The sequence below is a fragment of the Balaenoptera acutorostrata genome, chromosome 14, assembly GCF_949987535.1.
Source record: "Balaenoptera acutorostrata chromosome 14, mBalAcu1.1, whole genome shotgun sequence".
Taxonomy (NCBI): domain Eukaryota; kingdom Metazoa; phylum Chordata; class Mammalia; order Artiodactyla; family Balaenopteridae; genus Balaenoptera; species Balaenoptera acutorostrata.
The window spans coordinates 5,164,691-5,189,720 of NC_080077.1; the positions used below are offsets into that span (position 1 = coordinate 5,164,691).

General features: G+C 34.7%; 1 protein-coding gene across 8 annotated transcripts in view; it reads right to left on the reverse strand.

Annotated features, from left to right (window-relative positions):
• QKI (QKI, KH domain containing RNA binding) overlaps window positions 1–25,030 on the reverse strand; it is a 140,611-nt gene that overhangs the window by 24,205 nt on the left and 91,376 nt on the right. For all 8 annotated transcript variants that reach the window (XR_009005185.1, XM_057527830.1, XM_057527827.1 and 5 more), the window contains exon 4: window positions 16,757–16,900. Coding sequence is in view for 7 of the 8 variants with exons in the window: in XM_057527830.1 (XP_057383813.1) it covers window positions 16,757–16,900 (144 nt within the window). In the remaining variant the exon portion in view is untranslated. The remainder of the gene's footprint in view (window positions 1–16,756; window positions 16,901–25,030) is intronic.

The following is a 25,030-nucleotide window of genomic DNA, read 5'->3' on the forward strand; positions in this document are numbered from 1 at the left end:
AGTCCTTGAAATTCTAAAACATTATATTCATTATATAAATGTTTACTGAAACACTATCTCTTGGACAGGTTTTAACTAACGAATAGTTTGCCCTCTTGGAAACTGGTGGTGGGCGGGGGGACTGGGGAAAGGAGCTGGAAGCAGAATATTAAGCAGTGAGAACAAACTGACAATAAGGACCTTCCAGAAACACACTGCAACAGTGCTGAACGAAGTTTGGGCTGGTGATGAACAGGGAGGGAAGGCTTTGGGGTATCATTACACAATCATGTAACAATTTGAGACCTAAAGGATGAGTGAGAGTTAAAGAGGGGAGAAAGAATGAAGTTGGTTCTGAAAAAAAGAACATGTTCAAAAATTTAGAATCGAGAGTATGAAATAAATAATGAAGCTGTTAAGGTAATAATAGTTTGCAAGTCATGCTCAAGCAACTGGACGTACTTCTTGGAGTAATTAGAAGTCATTCAAGTGTTTTAACCTAAGGAGAATCATGATTAGATTTCTATTTTAGAAGCATCACCCTAGCTTCAATAAGGAGAATATTTGGAAAAATACAGCAAGATCATCAAGATTAAGAGGCAATTATAGGTTCCTAATCCAGGCAACACATAATGATATCTGAACTGAGGTAATTCCAGTGGGGATGGATAGATAAGAATAGAAGTGAGAGATGGTTAGAGGGTAAAACCAACTGTATGTGTGTCAGGTGGTGTTTAATGGTTCCCTAGCGCTCAACACTAACCTTTTGTTTTATAAAGAATTCTGTTATAATAAAATAGATAACTAACAAGAACCTGCTGTATAAAAAAAAATAAAATTCAAAAAGAAAAAAAGAAAACTGTTATAAATTGCTCTCCTGATGGGGGACTACTCCTTTTGAATAAATACCATGAAGATGAATTGCATTTATTTACTCCCCACTTCATTCCAGAAGATGCACACAACGTTAAACTATGTCCTAAAAAGGCTTTTCTAATGTACATGGTTACACAAAGGTATGGGTATTCATTTTATGGAACCTTCAATAACCTGGTTTTATTTCTTAGAAAATCTAAACAGAACAATTGCTAACCAAATGGGAATAATGCCACTGAGTTCCTTGAACAGTTCCTTCAAATTGGGCTTTTTCTCAGGCACTAGAGAGCTGTGATTTCCCCACTTTTTTTTCCCATGAAAACTGACCATCTGCTAAGATTGTTACTAAAATATTGTAGTTCACTAAAAAGGTTATGTATATGGTAAACCTGATGATCACTTTTTCTGTGCCTGGCAGCATTCACCGGACAAGCTAGCCCAGTAACAACAAAGAAAGATTAGGGAGTACAAATGTTGCTTGTTTTGATTGCTTACTGCTTTTAGTACTTCCTTACTGCTTTTGTGTGTGTGTATGTGTGTGTGTGTGTGTGCGTGCGCACGCACACGCATGTCAAATATATATGTATGTATCACATGTATGTACAATATATAGTTCTTAAAAGTTACTTGTACTTTTAGTTTTTTTTCTTTTTAGTATGGAAAATACCAGACATATATAAAATTAGTATACTCTTAAATATGTTAGATTCCATTAGCAGATTTTATATTTCAAATACTTCTAATTTACACAAATCAGTACCTAAAATTGGGTTCATGTAAAAGATGTATGCTTTATAACGAAATTGCTGTAATGCATTTCTTTAATTTAGGAATACCCACAAAGGACTGAGTGGTTCAAATACATTTTAATTGGCTTGTAACCATAGTCATGATCAAATCTAAGAAGCACTGCTTTACTTGGTTTTTAAACTACAGAAGTATTTCTTCTTCTCAACAAGCTCGAGTGCTTCAGTCTTGTATGATTATTTTGAGGGATGGCACAATTCTTACCACTGGTATTAATATACAGACAGAAAACGGTATTTTTTCTAACATGAGTTTTCATGGTAAGAAATGAAAATAGAAAGCAATGAATTAGAGAATAATATACATACAGGCAAGCCACTATTGGTAAAAATTTGATTGACGTTCCATAGGCAAGGAGCTTTATGTTGGGATGGTTGATGCTTTAAATATTTGATATAAATACTTAAGGAATAAATTGCTAATTGTAAAAAGGCAATGGCTCTGGTTCCAGAGTTAGAAGTAAATCAACTCTGGATCTGTCCTGTTATAATTTGGGTCTATAGTACCAGATTTATAGCTTTTTCAAAAATCTTTTGATTATTGAAATTCTCACAGGAAAAAATAACTTTGTTATTGCAAGTTTGAAATTCTCCTAATTTCCCATGAAAAACCTTTTATAAATCAGAAGTTTTTTTTATAACCAAAGTTTTGATTGTTTATTATTTGGAGCACACCTCTTCGTTTGCTGCAGAACAGACTAGACTGCATACCTTAATTTCAAAAAACAACTATATTATTAGGTTCCTAGTATCTATAATACTAATAAATATTTGTTCAATGAACATAAGCAGATGCTTAACACACCTGTCAAAACAGTAATGTGTTAGAGATTAAAAAAGAATAGAACTTTTTCTTTAAGAGGTTATGAATAACAAAGCGAAACACTACTACTATTGCATATTAATATGTACTTGTTTAAAAAACCTGACAAGTACTGTGTAGTGTTTTTAGGGAAAAAGTTTCCTATTTGCTGGTCTTTCACTGGAAGTTTTAAATCATTCAAAGCCCTGGAGTATTTAAGAGAAAACTTTCTTGTGGTTTTTCCTGAGCCTTTTCCCATCTTAGTTTCTACTATGAAACCTACTATCCACTTCCTCCACATCCAATCCAGAGGTCACTATAATACACCAAATAAACAAAGAGTGTTCTGGGACCTTTAAGTTATTTAATATGGGGGGGACTATAACTGGGTAAAGGAGAAACAACATGAAACAAAGTTATGTACACACCAGCTGGAATGAGCTATGAATGCCATGCTAAACAGTTTTCATTTTTACCATGCGGTGACAGAAAGCCACTGCAAACATGTAACAGGGAGTGTGATGGTGCTTCTATATATTAAAAAGAGAGCTCTGTGGAATCTAAAAAACAAAACAAGTGAACAAGCATAACAAAACAGAAAGAGAGTTACAGATACTGAGAACAAACAGGTAACGCAGTGGCAGAAAGAAAGAGGTGAGGGCGATAAAGAGGTACAAACTTTGAGCTTCAAAATAAATGACTCCCAGGTATGAAATGTACAGTATGGGGAATACAGTCAATAACTATGTAATGTCTTTGTGTGGTGACAGAAGGTAACTAGACTTATCGTGGTGAATATTTCGAAATGTATAGAAATATCAAATCATGATGTTGTGTAACAGGAACTAATATAAGATGGTAGGTCAATTATACTTCAAAAAACAAACTCATGGAAAAAGAGATCAGATTTGTGGTTATCAGAGGTGGGGTGTAGGGGAAGGGGGAATTGGATGAAGGCAATCAAAAGGTACAAACTTCCTGCTATAAGATAAATAAGTACTAGGGATGTAATGTACAACATGAAAAATATAATTAATACTGCTGTATGTTATATATGAAAATTCTTAAAAGAGAAAATCCTAAAAGTTCTTCATCACAAGGAAATATATTTTCCTATTTATTTAATTCTGTATCCGTATGAGACAATGGGTGTTCACTAAACTTACTGTGATAAATCATTTCATGATGTAAGTCAAATCATTATGTGTACATCTTACAGTGCTGTATGTCAATTATATCTCAACAAAACTGAAAGAAGAAAAGGACAGGAGAAAAAAAGAGAGTGAGCTCTAGCTGCAACTAGGAGGGAGTACCAGTGGATCTAGCCCAATAGTGAAAACAGAAAAGATAAGAGTCACGTGCTATTAAGAGGCAGAAGCCGAACCAGATGAGAAAGTACGTGGAAAGGAGTGGGGCCTGGGGGTAAGCAGAGGTGGAATGAAGGACATATGACTTCCAGGCAACTAATGTCATCCACAGAGAGAACACAATGTAGAAATCACTGTATGAGGAAGACAGGGAAGGATGTGATTTTAGTTTTGGAAATGTTATGTTTGAGATGCCTATACGTCATCCATGGGGAGGTGGTGAAAAGACTGGTGATCTGGAGTTCAAGATTAAAAGCATAATAAAAAATGATCACTATGGCAGTGGTCCTTGGAGGTATGGTTACTGATGAGACTGCCCAAGAAGAAAAAATTAGAGAGATCACTCTGGGAAGTATCCACCTTTAGTGAGAGCATGACATTTCTGAAGAACAAGCATCAGGTGATCAAATAAGTAATTGGGAAACACATTAGTTTTGTCCTATTCTCATTTATATTACTAAATCTAAATCTGTGTATTGAAGTCTTGGTTTCTAGCCTGGTAAATAGCAGTTTCTCAGTAGAAGTTTGTGAAGTGAACTGCTTCTGACAGTCACTAACTGCATCTTTTAATTTCTACAAGTATGTTATAATTCCACAGGTGCTAAATTCAGTAATCAAGGTATTTTATTTAAACAGATCATATTGCCATCATTCACAGTATTCATAAAATAATACCACAAAGTAAGCGAATTCATGAATCTGCTAACTTGCTCGGAGATATTATAATCTACAAAGAAGTTTAGCAAAAATACTGATGCCATGACAGTTTAATGGCATAACTTTAAAAACAAATCAATTTATATTTAATTTATACATTAAAGATTATTTTTTCTCCACAAAGGCATTAAAGGTTAAGAGAATAAAAAACAAAACACATCTACTTATATAATCCTGCAATATAGGCTTCAGAGTAATTCCCATAACGGAGAAGTCTTGTTATTAGTAAGTATCACTTCTGAAATTAAATGTTCAAAATTCAGCTATCAAAAATACAGAAGAAAATTCAAGCCACGAGATGAGCTACCAAGTTAAGTCTCCCTGAGGCAGTCTTAGTACGAAAATGCTCACCTGAGTCATTAATGTACTGCTAAAATCTCATAGTGGCAGTTAATCTGAATTCTACTTATAAACGTAACACTAAAACATTTGAAATGTCAAGAAAAATTGAGTATAAGGGTCAAAAAATAAGAGCAAGGTAAATAAAATAAGGGGCATTTGGTTTTCTTAACTTTTTTGTCAATCCAAGTTCAAAGTACACTAACACAAAGTGAATGGATTACAAATGTTTCACCTACATAGAAGGAACACGATGCTACTTACCAACCATGAGAAGGGCACGCAAACAAATTAAAGGGACACATGAAAATAACTGAACTGAAGAAGACACACTGAGAAATCACCCACCTATTTTTCTATTAAATAACTTGAATTCTTTAATAAAAATATTTATATTTTAAATTAATTTTAGAGATTTGTGTAGAATACCACACACTTAATAGGGAAATAGAGAAAAAACTAAACTGCATTATCCCAGCCAGTGAGCAGCATATTTAATCATGGAGCAGAAACATTAATATTTAAGCATAAACAGGTACAAGCAAGTATAAAATGTTATGTAACAAATTCAACATGCAAATTCTGAGGGATGCATGGAATACAAGATTAAAATGGAAGGACTTCCTATATAAACAGCAAAAATATTTCTTCAGGAATAAACATACGTTGCCCTATTATTCTAAGCCCAGATCCCCTGTTTTATGTTTGCAACACCTCACATTCCGAGTTGTAAGCCATCTACACTGCCGACCCCCACAAAATTTTGTATTTAGAAAAGCTACCCCTCAATGAATCCTTATACGAACAAAAAGGAAAATGTTTCTCAAAGCCTTTATTTATGAGAACTTGTAGATAAGACATATTTTATTATTATCACCAAGAAACTTCATTCAACTGACGCTTCAAGTTTGGGGAAAAGCCCCTCTGATCGTTTTAAAAAGCCTGACCCACCTCCAGACAACATTATGGCTGAACGGGAGTAAAGAGAGCTCATAGAGCTGCTCAGTGATTTACAAAATTTTGGTTTGATAGTGATTGAAGTCTTAAAATCTACACTTTGTCACACTTTCTTAATTTAATCTGTTTGTATGGATTGCTATCTATCCAAAGATACAATGCTTTTAATTATTTGTGAAAATTCTAGTTGGAACAATGTTCCTGTGACTGGCCTAATGCAGAATAAACGACACAGCTACAATTCTGGTGGGGTATACAAAGAAACTGATGTAAAATCGAATTAAATTGTCCCACTCTGGAAGAAAAAACTAATCAGCACATTTCAATTTCTGCAAATACTCTTCTCTCTCATCATGTTTATCAAGCAGTACACACCCACTCTCATCAGAGTACCTTACACTTAGCATATAACATGCTAATGCCATTTTGATTCCAGGAGTTCTGGACTTCTATGATGGTCTTTGTATTCTAAATTTAAATGTGATTTTTAGAAAGTCTTCCCTGTCATTGGGTCTAGTTTTATTGATTTATTAAGGTTCAACAATAATCTTAGAAATACAGAATTCGAATCAGACTACTACTTTGATAATTATACCTTAAGCAGTAAAGATTAATACATAAAAATTTATTTATTGTACTTGAAAAATATTTATTTTATACTTTCTCATCGGAATTGAACAATCATTCTGCGTACCTGCATCTCCTTGTGAAACATTTTTGAAAGATTCATCTACATTTACAGGCTACTAAGGTTAGCAACAACCAATTTTTCACTTTCCTTACAAAACTTTAATCTAGTGACTTGAAAATGTTAACAGACTTCCCCCCAAAGAACTTATTCACTGCATGAGAATAGTTTACAGTCTCAAAATTTTAAATACTTAAATTTCACTAAGTGTTTTTTCTGGAGGGCGCATATAAACCACCAATGCAAGAACTATTATCATTACTGATATCTTCAGGACGAATGAGGTTATACAAGCATAAGTGATGTTCATCACCGGAGGCATTTACGGCAGCATTTTCTCACTAAAAAGTCATTCCACTAAAACCCAGTTCTTTTGAGAGACAGGGAAAGCCGAAGCTCCCTCTGCAAGTATTTACATGCAACCTGAATAATCCAGTTTACGAGTACAAGTACCTTACTTGTTTTCCAAAAAGCTTTAAATGTTCATCACTGTGAGACGAATATGACAAGTGTAAGATATATATTTATTATGTGCACTAAGCAAAATTAAAGTTAATCTTAGGTTAATGTTTATTAAAACAATCACTTTAATAGCATTATTTGAAGATACACTTAATTTAGGAAGGCAAATTTATGTCTAGAGTTGGCACTTTTTCTCCTCCAGAGATCTGGAAGAATATATCTTTTCTTGAATGTGCTTACTGTACTATATTTAGTGAAAAAGACAAGCCGTAGTAATCGGATCATCTGCATGGAAGCATGGATCAGCTTATTCACGTAAAGAATTTAAGAAGCTATCAGCCTTCTATACAGTCCTGCCTATATGAGAGGAAGCAAGGACAGGCTTTCAAACCTGTAATTTATGAGTTTATTCAAACCCGCCAAATTGCTTAACGTAAACGCCTCTCACATTTAAAAATTCCCTTGGCAACTCATTTAGTTTGGCAGACAGGAAGACCCAAATTCAATCCTTTTATCCTGTAGCTAAACCATTACAATGGTAATTCTGCTCTGACACTCTGAAGAGACTGCTAATTACTGTACTCTGGGTCCCTAGACAGATCTCCCATTCAGATTAAAATAGTTGTGCAAGGCAGAAAACGGTAGCAACATCCTCTTTACATGAGAGAGATGCTCTCTCACATTACAGCTCTATCAAGGGGCAAGTGCATTACAGCTAGACGTCTTTTAATGTATCTTTTAATACTTTACCTTCTTTCCCAATAACATGAAAAGGAGGGAAATCATACCACAGATTTCAATTACTGATCCCTTGGTCAAGAACTAAATGCAGGGCCATCAGTTCATTAACAATCCAGTTTAAAACTTGAACTCCAAGATGAGACTACACTGTCTCCAGAGTCATTACCTCTCTTTCTATCTTACTCTTTAATTCTTTTCATTTATTTTCTGGTGATAATTAATACACAGTTACCTATGAGTCAAACGGTGATAGCACCAGAAGAAACAAATCTCTGGGAAACATGAAAAGCAAACTTAATAAAAAAATTTTTTTGGGAAGGACCCTTCACTTTTCACTACTCTCCCAAATAATGATGACATTGACTATAGTTTTTTTAAAAAGTGAATTTAAGTTACTTTTTTTTAATAATCTTTTTCAAATTTCATAATATTCCTGAAATAACTGGCAACAACTTTAAATTTCAAAATCCTCAGCTGGAAATTCCTCAGAATCTACTAGATCAATTACTTAGGTTAATATTACTGAGCTCTATGTTTATAAATGCTTTCATAAAGAGATCAGCTATACATTCAAAACCAACTCATGTTCAACTCCTCAAATACCTATGAACAAACTTAAAGAGGCCAAAAAAAAAAAAAAAAGGACACGCTTATATCCCCCATAAAGTAAGAAAGTGAAACAAACATTTTATGAACTGTCTGGGACTAGTGGCATCTTGTGTACCAAAGCTGGTTTAAATTATGAGACAGTGTAAACTTCAACTGCCTGAAATCACTTAATTTCTCTAATACAGGCTATGGTGACTCATTTCGGCTTTTCAGTTTAGTATTCCATCTCCCCAACAGAAATCTTTTACCCCCATTCTTATTGAAAGAAAGGAAAAATTATAGTGAGAAAGAAGACATTTGAGCATATATCCCTCACTTCTACTTTCCCAGTCTTCATATCAGTAATATTCCCCAAATTCTACTGTTCTAGTGTTTTTTATGTCCCTTCAGAGAAGATTAGAAAAGATCACAGAATATGTATCCATATGTCTTAGCTAATGATGAAACAGTATTCTTTTCCAACAAGAATTAATTGAAAGAGGGGTGGCACCTGATCCCCGAGACGGGAGATGGACTCCCACAGTGAGTGAGTGAGGGGGGGTGGGGGGCCGGAGAGACGTGTATACACGTTATTTTTTAAAGTAACATTAAGTGGTTTACAATTTTCTTATTTATTATGCCGCTGTAAGCAAAAAGGTATATTGGTGAGATCATGGACTAGCAATTAGGGTGCCTTTTGCAGTTAGGGACAGAATCACTTTCTTTTGGCATGGTGTCTCCTGTGACCAGGAATGAGCTTGTAACTGGCATGGCCAATGATGTAGCTGAGGTAATCAATCCATATAACATAAAGAAAAAGAGGAGAAATGAGGGAACATGTGTCTTGCACTTTCACATAACTAAAATAATAACTTTTACCTTTACAAAGTCCTTCTAAGGCAAGTAAGCAACAATAACCCAATTTTACAAATAAGGAAATAAAAGTTCTGAGTTTAAGTGACAGTCCCCGACCATGCATGATTTGTGCAATCCTACTGCATTTGTTACCCACTTTAATGACTTGAAATGCACAACTCTCCACCTCTAAAATGCATATACACTAATCCCCTCTGTCTCTAGGAACTTTATATCTTGAAGTTCCAGCTCAAGTCTCACCCACCTATGTGAAATCTTCTCCCCTAAATACCCCAGTCCACCGTGACATCTTCCTGTAAACCTCTATAACATCTTCTTTAACACTGATTGCCACCTATATACTGCTTGTTACTATCGCTTTAGGAAATGTGTGGCATTAATAATTGGCATTTGGGGGGGAGGGGGAGACAGAGCCTTCAAAATTAAAACAAGGGGAAAGTTGCCATTACATAAAATGAAGAGTGAAATCTTTTAATGATGCCAAACTGTTCATATAGGTTGTGTAAGCTATACATACACACATGTACACATGTGCACACATCAAATTAGTCTGCCATTTCAGTGCCTTCAAGGAGAACACGCTAGTATGCATAAATATTATTACAATGAATGAATGGAGATCTTTACACATCTCTTTTAGTAATTAACAAAAATAGGGGGAAAATGGGTAAGGATAGAAAACCTGAACATTTTCAACCACCTTCATCTAAATGACATTTATAAAACACATACCCAACTACTGCAGAATACATGTGCTTTTAAGTGTAAAAGGGATATTCACCAAAACAGACAATATGATGCAATATAAAAAAGTCCTAATTAGATGCAAAGAGAATGAAATCTTATAGAAAACATTTTCTGAGAAGAACAGAATTAAGTTAGAAATCAGTCACAATAAGATAAATTTAAAAGTCCCAAATATTTGGAAACATTTGGAAATAACCCATAGGTCAAAGAAGAAATCATGAAAAAAATTAGAAAATATTGTGAAGTGAATGGTAATAAAAATACAGTATAATATTATATTTGAGATGAAGGTAAAGCATTATTCAGAGAGAAAATTTTTAGTATAAACAAAAGGTCTCAGAAGTGTGAAAGAAAGGTCTTAAGTCACGAATCTTCCACCTTTAAGAAGCTGCGAAAATAAAGTTAAACCCTAATAAAGTAGAAAGAATATATAAAAGCAGAAATCAATGAAACAGAAAAGGAACAAATAGAGAAAAATCAACAAAACCAAAAACTGGTATGTAGCAGTAAAAGATGATTAAAATTAATGAATGAAAGCAAGGACACTACTACAGATCCTACATACCTTAAAAAGATAAAAAGGGAATATTATGATCAACTTCATGATAAAAAAGTTTAACTTAGATGACAAAGACAAATTCCTTGAAATATACAAAAAAAGAAAGAAAAAAATCTAAGTTCTATATTTATAAATGAAATGGGATTTGTAATTAAAAGCCTTCCCAAAAAACCACAAGACAAAGGCACAGATTAGAATATTTGTCCAATAAAGGATTTATTCCCAATATATATGAAGAACTGTTTTAATAGTTTAAAAAAAAAAAAAAGCCAATAAAGAATGATAGAAAGATTTAAAGATACTTCATCAAAGAAGATATATGATTTCTCAAGCAGCACATGAAAAGATGCTCCACATCATTTGTATTCAGAGAAATAAAAATTAAAACTTCAACAGGTGAAAGGATAAACAAACTGTGGCTTATGTATTCAAATGGAATACTAATTATCAATAAAAAAGAACCACCCACTGACACATGTAACAGCATGGATGAACCTCAAAAAAGCCACGCCACATGAAAGACAGGCACAAAAAATGAAATCTAGAAAGGGCAAACTGATCTAAAATAGGTAAATTCATAAAACCAGAGAGTAGAATGGTGGTTGCCAGGTGCTGGGGGAAGGGAGGGGCGGTAGGGAAAATGGGGTGATGTCCATAAAAGGGTGCAAACTCTCAGCTATGAGATGAGTAAGTTCTGGGGGTCTAAGGTACAGCATGGTGGTTACAGTTAAGGACACTGTACACTTGAAATTTACTAAGAGAGTAGATCGTACAAATAAAAAAACAGTAACTATGTGGGATGATGGATGTGTTAACTTGATTGTGATAATCATTTCACAATGTATATATGTATATCAGATCATCACATTGTACACCTTAAAAAAAAGCACTTGTACATCCTAAATATAAACAATTTTTATTTGTCAATCTTATACCAATAAAGCTGGGGGAAAAAAATAAAGTTTTTAGATCATAATAGAAAAAAAGGCAAAACTAACCCCAGTAGTTGCCTGGGGGCGTGGGGGGGTAGTTAATTGATAGCAAAGGGGTAAGAGAAAACTTTTTGGCATGATGGAAATCTTGACTGTGGAAGTGGCTGTAAGTGTATACAGTTGTCAAGGGCCAAACTGTACATTTCAAATGAATGAGTTTTTATTTTATGTGTAAAAAAAAAGGAAAAATTCCTCAAGAAGCACCTCTTCTTCCTTCATGTCTTCAAAATGACTATTCTTCAGCATTAAAAAGACAGCTCATATGTATTTAAATCATGAGTTTCCAGATTATTTCTCAAACAGTTATCTCTATAACGCTAGATGTGAATACACTCTCAGAAAAAAAAATTCTGATGGTCAATTAAATTTGGAAATGGTTTCTACCAGAGGTTCACAATAATTACTAGCCTATTAAAGGCTTCCTTTACCCCCAAATACCTATGAAAAGTATTTCATGAAATACAGTTAGGGAAATGTCATTGCCTAAATATTAAAGATCTTGCCTTAAATAATTTTCTGTACCCCTAGTGTTCTAAAATACAGCCAACCTGGAATAAGTATTTGTTAATCTGAACAGAATACTAGAATAGCTACACTTGGATAGCCAACAGGCATCTCAAATTTACTAGATCCAAAACTGAGTTCCAAGTAATCTCTTCAAAATCTGTTCCTAACATATCCTTCATCAAGGTAACAGCAATTATATCCTTCCAGTTGTTCAGGCTAAAAATCTTGGTGTCATCCCTGATGCCTTGCTTTCTAACATCCCACAGACAATCCATTAGCAAAACCTGCCAGTTTCACTTTAAAAATATGCTCACAATCAGACCACGACTCACCGCTATGGCTACACTGGCCCAACCCATCATCACCTCTCATCTGAATTAATGCAATAGTCCAGGAATTGGTAAACTTTTTCTGTAATGAGCCAGACAGTAAATGGCTTTTCTGGGCATATGGTCTCTGTGGCAGTTACTCAACTCACCACTGGAGCGCAGAAGCAGCCACAGACAACACGTAAATGAATAAGCATAAGCATGGCTGTGTTTCAATAAAACTTGTCAGACAATGCAATTTGAATTTCATATAATTTTCACATTTCATGATGTATTCTTCTTCTCCAAATATTATTCTTCTGATTTTTTTCCCCAGCCATTAAAAAATGTAAAAACCATTCTTAGCTCATGGGCTATTCAAACACAGGTGGGAGGCTGGATTTGGCCCATGGGCCATTATTTGCGGACTCCTACAAGAGCTTCCTTTCTTTCACCTTGTGTTCTTTATTCTGTTTTAAACAGAGCAGGCCAGCAATCCTTATAGAATATTAATCAGATCATGTCATTCCCCTCTCCTTAAGCACTCCAATGGTTTCACCCATTCTAGACTAAAAACTGAAGTCCTTAAAATGGTTAACAAGGGCCTGCACAATAACTAATCAATTGTCCTAATATGTACATGAGAGTATTAAGACCAGATTAATTAAGAGCAGGTTTAGATACTCTGTTACAAAAGGCAAAAGAAATGGGAATTTAGAGCATATTATAGTATCAGTGTAGCAAGAATAAAGGAAACGAAAACATCTGATGACAGAATTGGCAAATGAGTAAATTAATATACAAGCTCTCTGTACGGATCAAATCTATGTTAAAGTGATTAGAATATACAAAGATAAGAAGTCATAATTTCCCAAAATTCTATATATTTGTAAGCACATTAGGTAAAAGCTAAGCAAAGACCATAAGAAGTTCAGCCAAGAAATTTAACAGCCCAGTTTATTTTGAAGGGCTCACAGGAAAAGTGTGAGAATTATGATGTGAATAAGAACAAGCATTAAAATGTCATCTGAAGAAAGTTTTCTAATTATAATAAACCAGTTCAACACACATGTCTAAAAGCCAAAGGTTTAGATATATAAAATTAGTAATTAAATAATCTACTAAAAAATACCATTTGTCTAATTATGAAATAATTCATCATAGGGTTATATTAAATTAGTAACTGCATCACAGAAGTTTAATTAAAGAAACAAAAATTTATAGAAAAGCATATAGCAGCACATTGCAATTCGGCCTAATAACAAACAAAAATGATCAACATATCCTGTCTTAAATATTTAGCTAAAATTAGGAAATAGTCTATATTGTAAAACTCCATAAGAATCATAAAAGTTATAGTTTTTCCACCCAATTAACTTTTAGAACAAAGCAGTTACATAAAACCAGAAATCACAAATGCAGAATCACAAATCCCTAATAATTCCAAGTAACACTAATTTCCTTATAGGGTTCACTTAAAATAAGAAGGCTATTGCCGCATCATATCTTGACATGATTGTTTCTTCCTATAGAACCTTTGCTTAATGTTCTACCTATATACTCAGTAAAATTCTACCAGTTTGAGGATTTCCCCATAATCTTTTTAGGAGGAATCATGTTTTTTCACTCATTTCCTTATATTGCATCCTAGTACTTCAAAAGTCTTTCTCCCATCTATAAGCTAACTTGGAGAGAACCAATACATATAATACATGTGAAATTTTACTTTATACTTATATGAAGCCATCAAAAGTCCTAAAATTAATTATTTCATAAACGTTTTCCTTCTCTGACTTTAAAATTTTTACAACTACCCATACTTTGTTTACAATTAAGAGCCATTTCTTCAGTATACAATAAGGAATTTCAGAGCAGATAACTCACTTGTTACCCCACTTCCAGAGGAGTGAAATGGCAAGTCACTGATAATCTTTATATGATTTATTTAAAGAAAAAAAAAATCACTCGTACTAACTTATGAGAGAATGAACTGAATGGGTTAAGACTAAAAGTGAAAAGACAGGTTATTTTAACTGGGTTGGCAAGAATACAAAGTGTTTCTTGTTTTCTTCAAGAAACACTTTGGAGATGGACTTATCAATTACCTCAGCAGTTGGTTTCTGTCAAGGATGACCTAAGTCTCCAAAGATGAGCAAAATCAGGGCACTGCTCAATAGTCCTTTTCTATCAGTGAGTACGATTTGATTTTCACAAAATGTTTCACTGTACTTACGAGAGTATACTGAAGATCTCAAGAATGTGAGGAGGTATGGTTCAGATTTATGGAAATGAGATTAAACAACTGATTAACCGTACCTACAATGACAAGGATATGTTTAGTAGATACTTGACGGTAACAGATTCAGATGTGCCGGGCTAGTTACACTATATGTAACTAAAGAAATGACTCTTCTCTAGCTACGCATGGTGTATTCTGTCATTCAAGAAACAAAAGAGATTAAAATAAACGGATTACTGAAATCAAAGAAACATCTGAAATAAAAATGGTATTATCCAGGGTAAACAAGTTCGTTAGGTAAAACATTACGACTCTACAAATGAATGAAGTGTGATCATCTCAAAATCCCTATTACTTTTGCAGTGAAATTAGAAAATGCTAAGGTTTCTCTGAGTTCCTGTGCTTGCTGGAAAAATGGGGGGAAAAGAACTTACTTTGTAAGGTTGTTTTGAAACCCCAGTTTGAATTTAAAAAGTGTGAACTCTAAACGTTAAGTTACGTGTGGTGTTATGTAAACTGATGGAGACACATTCAAATCATCAAAATTATTAGAAAAATTAGAATCATGTCACAAGGAGTACAGGTACAACCTTTACCGAGATTTATTAGCCTTATCTCCAGATGTAAAATACAAAATGGAACATTTATTACATTTAATTATAAAATTTTAAATCAAGCACAAAGTATACCAACTCTCCCCTCCACACCCCCAGGTCCCTTAAGCCAGGATTAGATCTTTTGCTATATAACATTAAACATAATAGGCACAAAAACATTAAACTACACACAACTCTCTTTCTACCTCTTTCCAAAGAAGAACTTATTCTACATGGGTAGGTAAGAAACATTTATACTGAAATAATACAAAGGTAATCCCATACTTGAGCTATAAATTCATTCTGTAAATGATATGTAAACTGAATCATATTCCCCACAGAAACAATATGAACTAGGGATTGTGTACCTGTTCAAAATGTGACCATAAAGATTTAGAATTTTTGTTACAAAAAGCTAATATAAAAACTCATCTAATATAAATATTTTTAAGAACCATGAGAATTATTGTATTCACATTTTTGTGATTAAAGATTAAAAACTTTAGTAATACCCAGGGTCTCAGGGTTTTAGACTCTGTTGAGAAACAGGTATTTTCAGATAACACTGGCAGGACTACAAATTGGTACAAATTTTCTGGAAGGCAACTTAGAAATTTTAATATAAGTACTAAAATTTAAAATGCACTTTATATGGAGTGGAGGATAAGATCACTGAAGATGAAGCAATATAAAAGAACTGAGAGGCCAAGAGTACTGAAAGGATCGTTTACATAAATCATGAAATCTTAGGGGAAAAAATTTCAACTCCTTTTTCTGTTGTCCCATTCTTTCTTGAACTTGAGCTAAACAGGCTTTTAAATCCACCATCCAAAAATCTGTTTGGCAAGGTCACCAATGACTACTACTTGCTAAATCCAATGGTTAACTCCCCATTCTTATCTTAACTGAACAATCTTCAGCAACAAACTTCTCTTGGCTTCCAGGACTCCACACTCCTGGTTTTTCTCCAGCCTCAGTGACTCCTCTCCTTGAGGTCTTTTCAAGTCACCCTCCAAAATTCCTTTTGGTGTCTTATCTACAATCCCTAAGTATGAACTTCAATAGTTTTTATTATCTTAGAAATATTAAGTGAGTTAAAAGTGTGAAAAGTGCTCAGAATGGTGCTTGGTACATTAGTAAAAGTTAGCTCTTATTTTTCTAAAAGAAAATCTTACCATATTATGGGAAAATTTCACTAGGAAACATTAACCTTTCTGTGGTAAACAATGATATATGCCAGGAGAGTATGTGGAACCCACAGACAACTCAAATAATGTGCTCCCACTAACACAGCTCACCCAACATAAGTATTAATTTGTACAGGCTTCTGTACACCCATTACTTGCTTGCAATGAGAAACTGATCCAAAAAAAGAGAGAAAGCTTTCATCACCCTACTTACTGATGATGCACCTACATTCCTACCCTATAATAGAGTGATGCAAAGGTAATAATACTTTTGAAAAAACAGGCCACTAATTGAGTTTGCTCCCCTCACAACATTCCCTTCACAAAAAATAAACAGGGAACAGATTTTCCCATTTAAGGATTGGAGCAACGTCTATGTTTGTCTATTATTCTATAGTAAATGATTTGGAAATTATCACTTACTGCAGGTACCAGTAATTTCTTCACCTCCTCAACGGCTCTCTTCAGTTTGATCTCTGCTCTGTTTTGAGCATCTTCCACAGTGATCAGTACATGTAAATCTTCATTGAGATGCTCCCAATTAGGCTTGCCTCGATTTTGCTCCTCCTAAAAAATTTACAAAGCATACTATTACAAATTTTTCTTTTCAAAGAGAGAGCACATCTTTCATAATAATAACCTGTTGCAATTATTAAGCTATGCTTGCATTGTTTTGCTATGACATTATAAACCTTTTAGATTCTTTTCTTGGCAAAAAGCCTGAGTGTGACACTACTGGGTATTGATAGCTAGTACAACAAATATTTGTTGAGCACCTACTATGTACCAAGCATGGAGCCAGATACTAAGAGTATAAGAGTGAACAAGGCAATCACAACCCCTGCAGTGCTCTTATGTACTAAGAAACTTATGTATAGTGTCATCCTCAGGTTATCATGAAAAGCGTGTTATTATTCCTATATTTTACTTATGAGTAACTACAAGGTCATCGAGGTTAATTTAAGCAAGTCACCTGTCAAGGTCAACTGACGAACACCTTGCCAATTTAGGAACTGAACCAATATTTTCATTCTAAAATTCACCGATTTTTCCATTTCGTTTCAACTACTTTTAATAACATCGGCTGAATTCAAGATTAGGAAAAGTATTTTGCCAACAGACATTACTGTATAAGACAAATGCCATTTGTTTTAAGCATTTCAAGTAGTAATTATAGAACCATTTCATTATAAAAATAATCACAGCAAGGAATAAATGTGAGAATAGTCTTAACTGTATTTCTATCAGACCTTACTTTGAAAACAGTGAACTGTACAGTTACTCTTTAACCATACCATCTTAAATACTAGTTTTAGTAGAGAACATCTACGTTTCATTTCCTTGGTGTCTTCAAATGACTTAGTGAGCCCCAGGGTGAAAACACTGCCAAGCTATAGGGAGGTTTAGCAGTAGAGTTAGCCATACTTCCCTTTCACCTAAGATATAATAATTTCAGAACCATTTCTTGCTTTAAGCTTTAGAGATAATACACAAATATATTTATAAATATTTCATAAATGATTCTTTAAAAATTAAAAACATGAATATAAATTTATAAATAAATATAAGAATGGTATAAATAAATGCATTTGGCTCAGTGCCAGGTACCATACATAAACAATAAACAATACCTGTTGTTGAACTTTCATCTTTAAAGATTACTATTTACTGAACTGTGAGATTCCATCAAAGAAAATAAAACTGGTATAAAAAGACAGCTTTCTACTACAACTCACATGTTTGCAGAGGCCATGCTAGGAAAAAATCTATGGAACTCAGCCAATAGGGATAGAAATAAGTTCTTAAAGTATATGCTTCTGCCTCTATTTTCTGTTAATATCATTAGTATGAAAATGCACCCAAATGTTGTGAGGGGAAACGAGAAACAAAACAAAGCACGACAACCTATGGTAGGCCATCTATGTGTTCCCAAGGAGTAAACTCAGAGATACCACAGTGTGCTCACAGGGGTACCATGGGGTACTTGAAATTTCAAGGGAAACAGCAATAGCTGATGTCTGTCAGATACCATGCAAACTTCTAGCTCAAAATACTGGACTTTATCAATATTAGATCACGCTACATTCCTTGTGATAATGTCTTATCTTTGCGATGCTAGGTTTTCAGTGGTGCTGTAATAAAAAGCCAAGTCCATGCAAAAATCAATGTGGAACAGGAAAACAGGGTGGTAGTGTCCAATCTGATTCCCAGGTTTGAGAATGTGAACAGTGCCCAAGAGAAAAACAAATCCCATTAATAAATAATGTGGCTATTTATAAATAAAATAAAATAAAAATTTTTTCAGTTTAAGTTGTTTTGATAAACTAAGTTGTTTGGAAGTAACTATTTAATAATAAGAAGAAAAACTATGAAGTATTTCTTTTCACCTAGGGGACACCATGAAAAACTGACAGACCCGAGGAGTCAATGAGTCAAGAAACTGGGAATGTCAGGGTTATCTGTGTGCCGAATATAAAATGTGTAGATATACCTCTACTGTGCAAATAAAAACTAATTTTAAAATCCAGATTTTAATTTTTATGTTGAAAACTGCTGACGATATTTTCTCATTAAAATTTGTATTTTATCAATTTTTATAGATAAATTTAATAAAGTTCCGTGTGTGTGTGTGTGTGTGTGTGTGTATGTATGTTTATATTTTAATGAACCTATAAGTGTCTCTACATCCGTACAAATAAGGGATTTCTGCTTCAGGCCAAGATAAAGTAACATGAACAAGACTCTCTTGCCTGAAACAACCAAAAAAAAAAAAAAAAGGCAAAACAAAAGAAACATCAGTCCTCAAGCCTCTGGACCTCAGGCAATAGGACAGTGAGGCTGAGAGATGGGAAATCAATGAAGTAAGACCCATTACTGTCCCAGCACCCTGGCTTGGGAATCTCTAGGCTGCAGCCCTGGGAACGGTGCCAGGCTGCCTCTCTGAGTTGAGACGACTAAGCTTAGCGTCTCGGGAGACCAAAGCAGCTAGAGCTCACCAAAAAGAATACTGGAAAGAGCTGCACAGAAAGAGAACTCTGGAGATCTGCACAAAGTTGACTCAAGTATTCAACTGAACACTGATCAGCACGTATGTGGGAAGAAATACCAGAGGCCAAAGAAAGAACTAGCCAAAGGATTCAAGGTAAAAGTGCCAGGTTCTCACACAGAGCCAGATGGGAAAGACTTCATGATATACAGACACTGGGTAAAGTGCACAGAGGTCTTGCCTCAGTAGTGGAAAATAATTAGTCAGTAGTCTGAACACTGTTCCAAATACTGCCTAAATAAATCTTAAAAGCAAGATCTAAAAGGATCAAACTGTTTCCAATTTAACTGTGTCCCAGAACAAAGCCCAAGAATAACTACAGGAATGTCCCCCCAACAAGGTAAAATTCACACTATCTGGCATCTAATCAGAAATTAACAGGCAGGGACTTCCCTGGCAGTCCAGTGGTTAAGACTTTGCCTTCCAGTGCCAGGGGTGAGGGTTCAATCCCTGGTTGGGGAGCTAAGATCCCACATTCCTCGGGGCCAAAAAAACAAAACATAAAACAGAAGCAATATTGTAACAAATTCAATAAGACTTTAAAAATGGTCATCAAAAAAAAAAAATCTTAAAAAAAAATTAACAGGCAAAGGAGGAGAAAAATGAAACATATATAAGAAGAAAAATCAATCAATCGAAACCAACCTAGAACTGACACAGATGTTATAATTAGTAGATAAAGACACTAAAAAGCATGTGTTTGTGATATTATTAATGCATACAGATACTAATACAAGGACAACTGAGGAACATTTATAATCCAAAATATTTTAGAAAGGCCTAAGAATGAAAATTAAAATCCTAAGTGACTTGCCACAGAAATTTTTATACGTGGGGAAGACAAAAGTCAGAGGATTTAAAAAGGAAGGGATATTATTTGCATGACAGGAACAAAGAATAAAGCTGCAGTATAATTTGAATTGTGCTTTATTGGAGGAATAAATTTTTGAGTTGTACAACACCTTGGTAAATGATACTCTTAATAAATTCATCAACTTAGGTGCCTGTTAAAAATACAAAAACAAAAGAAAATTATACCTACCCTAATGTTTGCTTCAAAACAAATAGTTTTGCTTATGGTTTCAAAAACACTTATAGACAAAAAAGGTAAAACTAATGTAGTCATGTACTTTCACTCCTTCCTAAAATTCTTCTAAAACACTGTACAGTTTAAAATGCACAAACTCATAAGGAAGAAGAAAATGGGAAAGGAAACAATTTGGAAACTAGAAAGCAGATGGCTAAGTAGTCAGGGACTTAACTAACCCAGGCAAGAAGAAACCAACTTATACTTAGAGCCTCCATAAAGGCTTAGGAAATTGGCAGCAGTAAAAGTCGGGGGTAAGGGTGGGGCTAAGACTGGATAACTGAAGGGAGAGCTGAATCTCCGCATCCCCTATCCTTAAATAGCTGGCTATCTAGCACTCCCTAATTTCTAGCAAAAGACTAGAAATGTATTCCTAAAGAGTTCCACTTTCTAGAAATGGGTTTTGATGGGCAGCTGACAGGATCATTTACACAGTGAAGGCTGAGGTATCCAGTCTTTTCCCCCACTCCACACCCAGAATGAGGACAGCCAGCCCACATACTGGGGGCAAGAAACTGGAAGACCTTTCTCTGGAAGGTCTGGCCAACCCAACAACAGGAAACCACCTGAAGAAAGCAATCACTGGGCAGTGAGAAGAAAAACTCAAAAAGACTCAGAGAGTTAAGAGAAGATACTGCATCCTTGAAACAAGTAAAAAATGCTATGAAAAGAATTCAAAACATAAAAAGGAACTCTTGAAACTTAAATATGATAGTAAAAATAAAAAACGTGATATAGAGGGGTTTGAAGATAAAAACTGAATTCTCCCTCCAAGTAGCAGCAAAGACAGAGATGGAAAACGGCGGAGAAAGAGTATAAAAATTACAGAACTAGTCCAAGAGGTCCAAAAACTGAATTACTGATGTCTCACCAAGAAAAAGGAAGCAGACGGGAGAAAAATCATCAACATATTACATACTTTTAAAACAAAACTGAATGATAAGAGCTTCCAAATGGAAAGGGCCCAATGAGTTCTCACACAATGAAAGAGTGAGATGAAAACTAAAAAAGTCAACTAGTAGCAAGGTAAGCACAAAATGCAGCAATAGAGAATAAATACCTAAAGCATCTCTTCAAGAGTAAGAAGTGACTGTGGGTGGTGCTGGCTGTTAGCAGGGAAGAGGATGTTTTCTACATCAGGCTCTACAGAATTACATATTTTTAATCTATGAGCATATTAAACTTCATTTTAAAAACGGTTTTAAGATCACTCCACTCAGAAGCCACTTTTATACAACTGTGGTCCATTCTAACTCAGGAAGAGTTAATGCCTTTAACAGTGAGTTTGAGCCTAGTAATTATTCACTACAAATATAAGTTCTCCCTGTATTTTCTTTCTGTTTCTTAAACAGATAGTAAAGGCAATCTGAAATTGGCAAACACTACGGAAGTCAATAAAACATATCCATAAAGGTTCTCTTTCAGCTATAAACAAACAAGAGATAGAGTAAGATTACAGGGTGTCTACTTCTATATCCCAGAATACCTGCAGTAAGAATCTACTCCCCAAATTTCTCACTTTAATAAGTAATTTGGGACAAAGAAAAGGATGAAATGAAGCAGAGAGGACTGACGGCAAAATGGAGATACATCAAATATGGTCTATCTCCTAGAAACTGTGGTTGAGGCATTAATTTCTTTTTACTGTCACATTTCAAATAGTATTTCAGGAATAAACAGCTGAGAAACTGATGTGGAAGAAACAGCTCATTACAAATTATTTTAATTTCTGTTTTACAGTCACCAAAAGCATTTCATATAATGTGCCACCAAATCTTCAGCAACATATAATATGGGTTTTTTTGTATCCACATATTCGCAAATTTACATTTCCAGCACAGTCCTTATTCCTGGATCTCCAAATTCAACTGCCAACTTGACATGTGTGTGTCCTTGTCTCTAAAGCACTCTCTAACTCACCATGTTCAGCTCATTACCTCCCTTCTGCAAACTAGTCCCCAGTTATGTCTCAGCTATTACTGACCCTGAATGAGTTTTCTGAGTCAGTGTGAATTTTTAATACTTGAGGACAAAGACCAATTGGTTTTGAAGAAAGTCTGAAATGCAGTTATCAGCTTTCTTTTGCCTTGACAGAGAGGCTGCTATACATTCACCCATTCATTTCAATCCACACTAACTTCAGGTGCCATTTCTCGCTTACATTCACTCCACGCTGTCAATAAATTGGCCTATTCACAAACATGGATTCTGATACCCACAACTTTATGCAATTTATCACTTACGTCCAGAATGCTTTCTTTAATATTTACTTTTATCTTTTGCTCTAAGTGTGTCATACTATAACTTATAGCTATCTGTGCATTGTCTTTAGCTATTAGATTTACTGAATTGAACGACTGAGCTTTTATTATTGGGGAGCATCACTAAAATCAAATACCAAATTGTATCCCCACAGTGCTCTTCTGTATTCATTATTACTGTGTCTGCCTATATAAGCCTCCAGACAGTCTACCTTGATCATTTATCTTTGTTTCTGGGCCTGCTTCTTTTTGACCTCCTATTTAAGTTGCCAGTTACATTTGAAAATCTTGACGCGTTATCTTTTATTCTTGTTCTCTTACTTCTCTTCTAGTCAACTCACTCAGATTCTCTAGCATAATGCTCATGAGCGCTGATTTTCATATCCCACAAAAGACAGTGCTGTTCCTTTATTCTATCAGCTCAATATTACCTTGTTTCAATATACCAGAAGAACGGAGTAAGTAAGGGTCAATCTTTTTAAAACTGCAAGACTAAAGTTGTATCTTAATATAACAAAGCAAAATGATAGCAAAGACAAGTTATTCATAAATAATTACTGTGTTTAAAAAAAGTTCAAAGCTCAAAACTGGCGACCTTGGTTTTTTTTTTATTTAAGGGAGTCTGAAATGACAGGACAGCATTCAAGGAAATGGAATGTATCTTTATTTATATAATAAATTAAAGTTTAGTAGCATATAAAACAGCTCTATAATACCAGTCATAACTGATTATGAAACAGATAGACACATTTACCAATAATACTTTATTATGGTCTATATTCTTGGCAAATGTACTATAGAGAAATAAATGTCAAGTAGCTCTTAGTCTCTCACGTGATGATAAAGAAATTCAGAAATGAAAATGATGCTGATACTACCTAAGCTTTTATTAAACACTTACTGTTTGCCGAGTACCACACTAAGCAATATAAACACATCACCTCACTCAGTCATCCTAACAGCCCTAAGACTGAGGTCCTATTATTCTCACTAACATGTTAATGAGGAGGTTAAGGCCCATAAGGTTTGCCCAAGTCATACAGACAGTAACTGTTCTACCAGGGAGAACTTTAGAGCCTGCAACTCTCAACAACCAATTCCTAAAACATGACATCACCTACATGAGAGCCCTAAAATTAAGTAAATTGCCTTAAAATAGCATCATAAATTAGTGAAAGAGCCAGAAACAGAACACTGAAGTCTTGACTCTAGAATTTTTTCTGCTTTACCATTTTACCTTTAAACATTTTTTTACGTGGAATTTTAAGCACATCTTGTTCTCATAGAATTTTAGAGCTGGTAGGGAATTTGGATGCAGATAAAGAAACAGATTAATTATCTGGTAAATTTATTTAGTGGTTTTTCCCCCTAATTCCACGTCATGTTCTCTTTCTCTGTCAATGAATTCCTGATTAAGTCACATGAAGAATAGTATCAACAACTGGCAGAGAAGTACCTGGTAAAACAGATTTCTCACACCTACAAATACACTTTTTTCCTAGATGAGAGAAATGCCTATCAAATTTCAATGACACAAATATACAAAAATGATAAACCTGTGGCCACTTAACACACAATTCCTCCACTCACTAAAATTTTCAATAGGGGAAAATGAAAATCTTGTCTTAATACACAATGCATACGTATATCCAACACATTCCTAAATTAGGGCTAATTAAAATCACTGTCCTGAAATAAGTTCTAACCATTACTTTTCAATAAAACATCATCCATTTCAGGGGACTTCGCTGGTGGCGCAGTGGTTAAGAATCGGCCTGCCAATGCAGGGGACACAGGTTCGAGCCCTGGTCTGGGAAGATCCCACATGTCGCGGAGCAACTAAGCCCGTGCACCACAACTACTGAGCCCACATACCACAACTACTGAAGCCCGCGCGCCTAGAGCCCGTGCTCTGCAACGAGAAGCCACCACAATGAGAAGCCCGTGCACCACAACGAAGAGTAGCCCCCACTCGCCGCAACTAGAGAAAGCCCGCGTGCAGCAACGAAAACCCAATGCAGCCAAAAAAATAATAATAATAAACCTTAAAAAAAAAAGCATCCATTTCATTTGCTGTATACAGTGATATACAAATATTAAGTAAAAAAAATTCTCAAAATTTGAGAAACTACCTTTGTTTTTGATTAAAACCAAACCAAAACAAAAAAACCTCAATGAGTCACTGACCTCTGAAATTTAAAATTATGCTCTAATTACAATATCTGTTTGAACAACAAAGTAATTATAACATGAAGCATCAGAACACACTGATTGCCCCAACCCCCGCTGACAGACTCTTTTAA